Here is a 10,565-nt window from a genome sequence, read left to right as displayed (position 1 = left end):
GTCACAATTAACCCCAGTTCTTGCAAATGGTTAGTACTATAAATCATCAACCCATAGTGAAGTATAATTTTCTATAAATAATTGACCCAACCTTGATCGATCATGAATGGCGTACCATGCAAATCTAACAAGCAATAAAGCTTAAAATATTTCTTTATTGACATCTGTAATCGCAAGTATTCCCTTCCATGATATAACCGATACGATTTATAGATAAAATCTATGGGCTTTTGTAAATTTTTTATATAAACTTTTGATTGCAATAACTAATCTTTCTATATTATTACTTTTATCATTTTATTAACATGGCATAAAATAAGACTTCTATCTCGATTGCTTCATCACACAATTTACTGAATATATTTTCCTGAAAATAGGATTATTATTACTATCTTTCTCCTTTTCCTTAAGGAAATTCACCAGTCGTTCTTTCCTCTTCTTCTGAAGATAAATTAAATATTTTTTTCCTTTCCTACCATGAGAAAACAGCCAAATTTACTCATTTCTACTTTAACATTTTAGTCATAATTTTTTCCTTTTTTTTAAATCAACCATTAAGAGGAAAACCTTTCTATTTCCTTTTGAAACTGCTCCACTGTTTCACAGAACCCAAATCTCTCTTGTTCTAAAACCATCAGTAACAAATAACTCTGATTTCAGGTTGTGTTTGTTGCCCTTCTGGGCCTAACAGTTGGTGCCAAGCTGGATGGCCTGCAGCACCTCGACGGCCACCATCACCACCACCACGACGCCGCCCACCACGGTGATGGTGCTTCAAACCAGAGAATTAACGTGCAAGTCGACGATTTCAGCCACTCCGAATTCAATGCTGGAAACATTAACAGTGATGCAGCAGTAACCGGCTCCTATTCGTAAGTCATCATTCGCAATTAATTTATGTGGATTGTTATGAAACATAACGTCAATACATGGTACTTGTTGGTAAGCTTATAAAAAAATTAAGTTGCTGTTAAATTATCTAGAATCAATAATGACTGTCATTATTTTTCTTCTATTTACAGATGGACAGCACCAAATGGTCAGATATTTACTGTTGATTACATTGCGGACGAGAGAGGCTTCAGGCCTGTAATTCGCCGGGGAGGACTCTCATCTTCCAGTTTTACTAGTGGATCTGGTGGCAGTGGATCATCGAGTTTTTCTGCCTCACGTGGATCTGGAAGTGGATCTTCCAGTTTGACTTCAACTGGACTTGGTGGCAGTGGATCATCAAGCTTTTCTGCATCACGTGGATCTGGAAGTGGTTCTTCAAGCTTGACATCAACTGGATCTGGTGGCAGTGGATCATCAAGCCTCTCTGCCTCACGTGGATCTGGAATTGTATCTTCAAGCTTGACATCATCCACAGGAAACCGTGGCTCGACAATCAATATTGGAGCCCGTCCTGGAACAGGAGCTTTCTCAGTCTCCTCTACAAGAAATCCTAATACCGGATCAACATCATCATCTGGGACTGGATCAAACTTTATTTCATCATCTTTATCATCTAACCGTATTACTGGTTCTGGGTCTGGATCATCAGCATTTTCTTCTGAAGCAACCAAAGGATCATTTGATGTCTCATTGAGTACGCTAGGAGGTTCTGGTGCATCCAGTGGTTCAAATGAATTTTCATCAAATATAATAACAGATTCTGCAAACCAAGGTCAGTACAGTGGTTATGTACCACCCGCAACATCACCAATTGCTCCAGGCTTAACAAGCTTTACTTCTGGGTCAGCAGGATTGTCTCCACCAAGCTCATCTATAAGCCAAGGCACACAGGGTTCTTCATTTGTTTCAAGTGGTGTATCACAGATATCAGGAACTGGTTCTGTCAGTTCCAGTATCAGTTCAGGATCAGGAATAAGAGTTCAAGGGGGATCAGGAGAGAATGTAGCAGTAATCTTGGCTGGCCAAGCCATTCCTGATGGAGTGACAAAAGGTCAAGCACCTTTCCAAATTAACGCAGCCTTAACTGGAACTGGGTCATCAGGCATTTCCACTGGAATTACAACAAATGTACAAGAATCCACCTCCTCTTTTGGTTCATTTGATTCAAATCAGTCATTTAATACAGGTTCTGTATCAACTAATCTAGGAGTCAGTTCTGGTCAAGGGTCACAAGAAATTTCTAGAGATACTGTAGCAGTAATTTCTGTGGGACAAGGCACTTCATCTTCATCAGGGTCAACTTTCACAGGGGCATCCCGCCCAACAGGAGGAGTAACCGGCAGCATTTCTGGCACAGGAGCTGTTTCTGGCTCTCAGTTCACAAGTCAGACTGGATCTTCAAGTGGAACAACAGTGACAAGGCCTGTTTCAAGTTCAACAGCATTTGGAACTAATATAGGAACATCAACTGGATCTAATCAGTCAGGGGAGAGTGTTGCTGTAATTTTGGCGGGTCAAGGCGCCTCTATTGGACAGACAAGTGGGCAGTCTCAGTTCCAAACAACCAGTGGCAATATAGGAGCATCTGGGCTCTCAAACTCATTTGGTTCTCAGGGCTCTACATCTACATCAGGATCATCTTCATTTAGTTCAGGAATCAGTTCTGGTTCTTTAACTGGAACTGGATTTACAGCAGGTTCCGATGCTGGCCAAGTTGCTGGAGCTGGAATTTCTGTTTCCAACACAGGATCTGTTGCAATCAAGCAAACCGGATCAGGGACTCAATTTTCAATTGGAACTACGAGACCTGTAACTGCTGGAATTTCCACTGGAACATCATCAGGATCATCTAGTTCATCGGGTTCAAGATTCTCCGTAACTTCATCAGGCACTAGCTCAACTGGTCAACAGAGAGAAAGTGTAGCTGTACTTTTAGCTGGACAGGGAATTCCATCTGGTGCCACACGTGGCCAAGCTGCATTCCAGAGTGGCAATACTAATATTAGAGGAACTGGGTCATCAGGTAATGTTGCCATTTCTGGTGTTTCTTCAAGTTTTGGTAGCAATGTTGGTGCTACTAGCGGAGCTTCTTTCTCTAACATAGGAACTGGAGCAGGTTCTGATGCTGGGCAAGTTGCTGGAGCTGGAATTTCTGGTTCCAACACAGGATTTGTTGCAATCAAGCAAACCGGATCAGGGACTAGATTTTCTTCTGGCACTGCAAGACCTGTAACTTCTGGAATTTCCACTGGAACATCATCGGGATCATCTAGTTCATCGGGTTCAAGATTCTCCGTAACTTCATCAGGCTCTAGCTCAACTGGTCAACAAAGAGAAAGTGTAGCTGTACTTTTAGCTGGACAAGGAATTCCAGATGGTGTCACACGTGGCCAAGCTGCATTCCAGATTGCCAATGCTAATATTAGAGGAACTGGATCTTCAGATAATGTTGCCAGTTCTGGTGTTTCTTCAGGATTTGGTAACAATGTTGGTACTACCAGTGGGGCTACTCTCTCTAACATAGGAACTGGAGCTGGTTTTGGGGTCAGTACTGGTTCTTCTTCTGGCTTTGGAAGCAGCATTAGCACTACAGGTGGAACTTCATTCTCTACCACTGGAACTGCTGGAACTGGATCTGGTGCTGGGATAGGTGCAACAGCAGGAACAGGAGGTGTTGGAGCCGGGTCTTTTGATTCCAACACTGGAGGAGTTACAAACACTGTAGTAACTTCAACAACTTCAGGACAACGTTTTTCAGCAGACACATCAAGCTCTAGCTCTTCAGGTCAGCAAGGTGAGAGTGTAGCTGTAATATTAGCTGGCCAAGGTATCTCAGGTGTAACACAAGGTCAAGCTCAGTTGACTGGTGCCAGCATCCAAGGCACTGGTTCTTCAGGCAGTGCTGGTATCCAAGGTTCTAGAATTTCTTTTGGTTCTGTTAGTGGCTCAGGCTCTAACACAGGATTCAAAGCAGGTGGCAGTACAACTACTGGCACTGGAGCAGGAACAACATTTGGTTCTGACATTAGAACAGGAAACGTTGGATCACAGCAAACTATTGTGTCTTCTTCAGTAAGCTCAAACACAGGATCATCTTCTAGCAGTGCAAGACCACTTGGTACAGGTTTCTCTACTGGAAGTTCTTCTCTATCAACTGGGTCGAGGGGTCAAAGTGGGGAAAGCGTAGCTGTTATTTTGGCAGACCAAGGCATCCCCGTAGGTGTAACACGTGATCAAGGAACATTCCAGGTAACTGGTAGTACCATAAGAGGATCTGGATCAGTGAGCAACACTGGTACTCAAGGTTCTACAGTTTCTTCAGGAATTGGAAGTAGTATCAGTTCTGGTGCTTCGTTCACAGGAATTTCCGGAACTAGTACTAACACAGGGTCGATTGGTGGATCAAGAATTACTGGCACTGGCACTAGCACAAGGTTAATTGGTGGATCAACAACTTCTGGTGCCAATGCAGGATTTTCCACCGGGTCCATTGGTGGATCAAGAATTTCTGGAACTAGCACCAACACAGGGTCAATTGGTGGATCAACTTCATCTGGTGCTAATGCAGGTTTTTCCACTGGGTCAATTAGTGGATCAGTTTCTGGTGCCAATGCAGGAACAGTTGGATCAAGGCAAACTTCAGTATCCTCCTCTCTTGGATCTGGAAGGCCAGGTAGCTCAAGATTATCTTCTAGCATATCTTCTGGATCAACCAGCACAACTGGCTCAAGATTTTCTAGCATCTCATCAAGCTCTGGCACAACAGGTCAATCTGGTGAAAGTGTGGCGGTAATTCTAGCTGGACAAGATCTTCCCTCTGGTGTAAGAAGAGGTCAAGCTCCATTCCAAATTGCCAATTCTGCTGTAAGAGGAACAGGCCAAAGTGGAGGTTCAAGATCCACAAGCTTTACAGGATCAATTTCCTCTTCTGGTACACCTAGCTCGGCTGGTATCTCTGGAGCTGGATTCACCTCTGGTACTCCTGGTGCTGGAATTACTTTAGGCTCAGTTTCTGGCACTGGATCTACATCTGGCAGTGGTTCAGTATCAGGATTAACTTCGGGTACAAACTTCATTTCTGGTTCTGTCACTGAAACAGGATCCAATTCAGGCTTCAACCAAGGTTTTGAAATCAACTCGGGTAACTTGGGAAACACAATCATTACTGGGCCCATAACTGGTTCACAAGGGAACACCATTGAACAGTCTCAGTTTTCATTTAAATCAACAAGCTCAAGCTCATCTTCTGGGCAACCTGGTGAAAGCATTTCTGTAATCCTGGCTGGACAAGGTGTGTCCACTGGAACGAACAGAGGTCAAACTTCCACTAGCGGTGGTGAATCTGGCATCAGAGGTACTGCTAGCCTAGGAACTGGATCATCTGGAGGTCTAAGCAGTTCTCAACTATCCTCTGGAATAACTCGTTCAAGTACTTCAGGAACAAGCTCAAGATTCTCATCTACAACATCACAGGGAGGTTCGGCTATTCGCACTGGTGGTGGAGGAATCAGAACATCATCAGGAACAACACTTACATCTGGGCCAAGTGGTACAGGACGACCATCTGGTGTAACCGTAACAAATTCAAGACTCTCATCAAGAGGTAATAATCGTGGCAATATTCCCGATGTCCAAAGTGTTGCTGTTCTTCTTGCCAAACCTGGACAATTATAAATAAAGGATTCCTATGAAAAATCTTAAGATGTGCTGATTTAGAATGAGTGTAAAAAGCAGTATTCCAAGATAGACAAGTACAAAGTGCTGATGTACCCTTTTAGGCAAGAAATGTGTATCTTATATGTTCCTAGGTTCACTGTTATATGTAAACTAACTAATGCCATAGATATAAGTGTATTAATGAATTTCTTTTTTTTTTTAAGTTTTGCGCAGTTGTTTTAATGTAAATAAAACGAAAATCGTTTCCTTCTTTTAATTTCCCCACTTAAGAATCAATTTTAACGGCAACAAAAAGATTTGGCAAAATATCCAACCTCAAAATTCATGCCAATTATGAAAAACAGAATTTGAATAATTCATCTAAACACTTACCTGATAGCCATTATGCTTCAACCATCGAAGCCACTAGCTTCCTAACCTTAAACAAAAAACTTTTTCTACCCCATCTCTCCCATCTCCTGCTCCCCTCGGCAAATATAAAACTGACCACTACATTCCAAGAAATTTATATAATCAGTGATGATTAACCAATACAACTTCTGACAATTCTCTTGACATCACTAAAAGTGTGAAGGGAGGGAAGGAATTAAACAACTACTGGGTAAGTATTTAAATACAAAATTTTAGCATTAACATTTTATTTATTTAAATGAATCTTACCTGGTTATTGTGTTGACTCTCACATTTCATTGAAGATAGAGACGTGATACGCACAGGTACTGTACTGTAATTTTAAAAGTAAATTACACTTGATCCAACTTGATACATCTTATCTTATAAATTTATTAATGTTCCCCGTTTGCCTTGAATATGGAGTGCTTAGTACGTTCTCTACAATTTTCTTTTACAAAACAAAAATTTTATTAAAACTACCAAAAGTATCCCATACACTACTATTGGCCTGGAGAACAAAATTCTAACGAACTTAATAAAAATGAATTACATAATTTCTGGAACAGACTTGGTACTTAAAAGTTCCAACTACACCTTTTGTTACTATGTTATTCACTGAGCACTAGCATTTGGTCCAGAAACAACGATATCCAAGGAGAGAATTAGGTACCTCACTTGACCTATTCTACTATCTCAGATTCCAATGCATTTGGCAATTTGTCCTAATATATCTTCTAAATCTATTAAAGTAATAAGTTCTTCCAACTCCTTCAAATCAGAGGGCCTGTCATTATCTTTAAATGAGAGTAGAAGCCTTATAAGAAAAAGGAGAAGGTTACAATACAAAGTCAAATCCTGCCAGTGCCCGATTGTTACAAACTGCATTTTACTAGATATCTTCTCTTCAACAATACTGAACCGACCTGAATTCATCATGGGCCCTAGAATACGAGATAAAACCAGACAGCTTTTGTATATTTGAGCAAGCCCCCAACTAGAGCTGAATCCAACTGTTCCCTATGATTCACCACACAATTAGTTATTCAAACAACCTTTGGCCTTTAAGATTAGGGTGGACTTGACCTTCTCTCTTCAACAAAAGTAGATACCCACCCTATCACAGAATTTGCAAAATCCAAAATTTCTGATAACCAAAAACAGCTTTCTAGACCTAACTCCAGAGTAAATGGGTGATACATTGTATTATTAATAAAGGCTCGTAGAGAAAAATCAGCATCGTCTGTTCTTCTTCTGCTTTCTCTATTATATTTGACATTATTCCGAATACTTATTTTAGTTTTGTCCCTATAATTGTGATTTTTAATACCTGAAATACACAGTTTCTTATAGGAATAAAAAATCATATATTCCTATACTGGTTTTGATTACAGAAAAAATCCATAGAAATACCATCCAGAATTAGTCTTTAAACTATCTTTGGTATAAATTACAGTAAGCTATTCATTATATTCCTAAATATATTATTAATTTTTTTTTTAATTTCAAAATTAACAGAAGGATCTGTACCCAGAAATAATGTGTCTAATTTAGGTGGAGGATAATATCTTAGACCACTCAAATGGTTCATACAGCAGTTAATAATCTCCAAGAGGATACCTAAAATACACAAAATGTTTTAGTTTGTTACCTCCGCAAGGAAATGAATGAAAATAGCCAGTCATGCTAAATTTAATAAAATTAACAATTACAGTTGAGAGCTTAGTACATAGAAGCACAGTAGTCAAGTCACTGGCAAATGCATCTGTGACCTAAACCTTCCGTCTCGGACTTTTCTCCACCCCCCGACGAAAGAATCAACTCAGCATGAGGGGGGGGAGTGTAGTCTTTGACAAAGAAACAGCAACAGCAATCAGCGATCTATGCGATAAGATGATGATGATGAACGAAAGTTCTCCCTCAGAATGGAGGACAACCCAACACCTGGAGAGGATAACTCTCCCTCAGAAAGGACAGCAGTCCACTCTCTGGAGGCGGACCTCCGGGCAGCGCTCTTTGCTTCCCATCAACGTGAAAAATTTGGAGATTATTTGTATTTCTCCTAACGTTACAAACCTTTAGCTATTTATTATAGGTATTATTTTCACTGAAGCTGAAAGGACGAACCATTAAAATATAGCGAGGGTTAACTACCCAACCCGCTAGGTAGTGGGGGGTAGGGTAACCCCTTCACTCACACACCTGTGACTGTGCTTCACTTTGCTTGGAGGTAGGACTTCAAGGGGACAAGGTCGGCGGGTAAGTTTGTATAAATAGCTAAAGGTTTGTATCATTAGGAAAAATACAAATTATCTACGAGTTTGTCATTTGTTCCGTAACTGGAATACAAACCTACGCTATTAACTAGGGGTGACTCACCCATTAGGAGAGTGTATGTCCCTGCCAATCTGGCTTTTTGGCTTTGCCTGGGGACTCCTTCTTTTGAGTAGGTCAGTACCAAAAATAAGGAAACCCTAACACCTCGCTAAACCTTGCTACGCAAGGTCTGCAGCCTACGCAAGCTGTGTGTTGAGATAAGCAGTGTGACTGTCAAGGTAAAAGTTATTCAGCCTTTGTAAGAAATAACTATGGAAACCAAGACTTTCCCAATACTTCCTTGCTGTTGCTGTTCTCTTGAGGTAGAGCTTCAAACTCCTCCCTGGGCACAGTAACAGATGATCTGGATCGTCAGTTACAGAACAGCGACTCGTTATCCGGAAGGTGTCGAATCTAGGACCCGTCACCCCTGGATTCTGAGTCTTGGCAATAAATTCAGGGACAAAGCTGAACGTTACCTCTCCCCCTCCCCTTGAATGGGCGATGTTGTATGCGAGAACATGATGTTCACTGACTCGTTTGGCCAATGTCAAAGGGAGTGGGAACACTGTCTTCCAACCAGGTAGAGATCAGTTGCCTGATGTAGTGGTTCGTAGGGAGGCCTCTTTAGAGACCGGAGAACTCGAACCATGTTCCGAGGGGGAGGTCTCACTTCCGACTAAAGACAGGTAAGTTCATAAGTCCATATGAGTAAGGAAAGATCTAGCGATGAGATGATGTCCCTTCCTTTCAGTTTGAAGGCAAGACTCAAGGCTGGGTGGAACTTCCATCAAATCAAGCAAGGACATGGCCCGAAAGAGGTTTGTACTATTTTTGTATTGGATAAACGAAGGTTGTACAGAGATGGACACTGCCCCAGTGTTAATACACCGTGGTAAAGCCTCAGGGGGTAATATGTTTACTTCGTCATTAAGCTTTTTATCAGATTGCATATTTCTTTTTTTTTTAACTATTGGCCGTTCTAGGTGGGTTTGATTTTAATGCCTTAGCAAAGCTATATGATCTATTTAATAGTCTTTTGCATGTCCCACACTTTTATGTTCTAAATAGGATTTGTTGAGGGTAGCATCATTCAACTTATACAGCTCGCAGGTCATGTCAGTGGATTTATGATCGAGTTGCAATTTAAACACTGCCCTCAAGTGCACATTCTCCAAAGTAAAATTTGAAGCAAATGCCACACATTTTTTTCATTTTTGCAAACTTTGGATGGGTGTCCAAATCTAAAAGAATTAAAACATTGCAGTGGCTTCTGTTTGAATGGTCGTACTTTAATAATTTAATTTTCAATAGTAATATAGAAAGGTACATCAGCATCCTGGGATGTAAGGATAATCATTGATGTACCTGGGACTTTGTGTACTTTCCATACATTTAATGGACACATGGACAGTATCTCCTCCTCTGTAAATTCATATAAATCTTTTATTAAAAACTACTCCCCTTCCGTAGCTAAAATTTAGGTGGAGTTTGACATATAACATAACATCATTATTACTTATTTTTAGTTTCGACAGTAGTACGGATTGTGTGCTTGATTTGGCATGGGTAAGGCAACTATTTATTCCAAAACGAGATATATCTCTCGGTGCAATAGTTCCTATTTTTTTCTTAATTAATTTGCATATTTGGAAATAATTCCCTGTAACTCCTTTAATTTCAGCTACAAGCCACATTGGTGGTTTCGGCTTTCTAAGGGAAAACATAATTAGATCAGGGTTTTTTTCCAACCAGTCGGCAGGCCTATATACATTCGAATCATTTGTTACCTTATCGCAGAGAGCAGCCATGACTTTCAAGTTATCATTTTTCATATTATTCATGTTACTTCTTGCTTTAAATGCTTCACCATGACTACTGTAAGATATCCATGAATCCCATATTTCATCAAGTTTCATTCTTATTACTTTTATACATACATACCACTCAAATGCTTTATATAGATTATCGTAGTTTGTGTCTATTGGAATTTGGGTAATATGAAGGATTCGAAGCTTCCGTGTGTAACCCGTATTACTCAATGTTGGAATATTAGTAGAATGGTCCTTACCAGGTCATCAACAGAATTTTCCTTATAGACTTGACAGAGGTTGTCAACAGTGCGGGTGGAGAGTCAGCATATGCAGGGGAGGGGGGGGGGTTTCTCCTTAGAAAGATCCATTTTAGAGCGAGTAGTTCGTCGTTTGTGAGTGAGTTAGGTGATTCACCGGATTTAGAATATAAAGAAAGTATCACACGTCGCAAAAGGAAATTTGCATTCTTCACTA

The 10,565-nt window shown here is 40.5% G+C and overlaps 1 protein-coding gene across 1 annotated transcript in view; it reads left to right on the top strand.

Moving 5' to 3' along the window:
* LOC137621509 (uncharacterized transmembrane protein DDB_G0289901-like) overlaps nucleotides 1-5,815 on the top strand; it is an 8,661-nt gene extending 2,846 nt beyond the window's left edge. The window contains exons 2-3 of the mRNA XM_068351862.1: nucleotides 661-872; nucleotides 1,023-5,815. Coding sequence (XP_068207963.1) covers nucleotides 661-872; nucleotides 1,023-5,568 — 4,758 coding nt within the window. The 3' untranslated portion in view covers nucleotides 5,569-5,815. The remainder of the gene's footprint in view (nucleotides 1-660; nucleotides 873-1,022) is intronic.
* Nucleotides 5,816-10,565: the final 4,750 nt, after the last annotated feature.

Source organism: Palaemon carinicauda, chromosome 28 (assembly GCF_036898095.1).
Source record: "Palaemon carinicauda isolate YSFRI2023 chromosome 28, ASM3689809v2, whole genome shotgun sequence".
Taxonomy (NCBI): Eukaryota; Metazoa; Arthropoda; class Malacostraca; order Decapoda; family Palaemonidae; genus Palaemon; species Palaemon carinicauda.
This window is presented reverse-complemented; position numbering and strand designations above follow the sequence as displayed.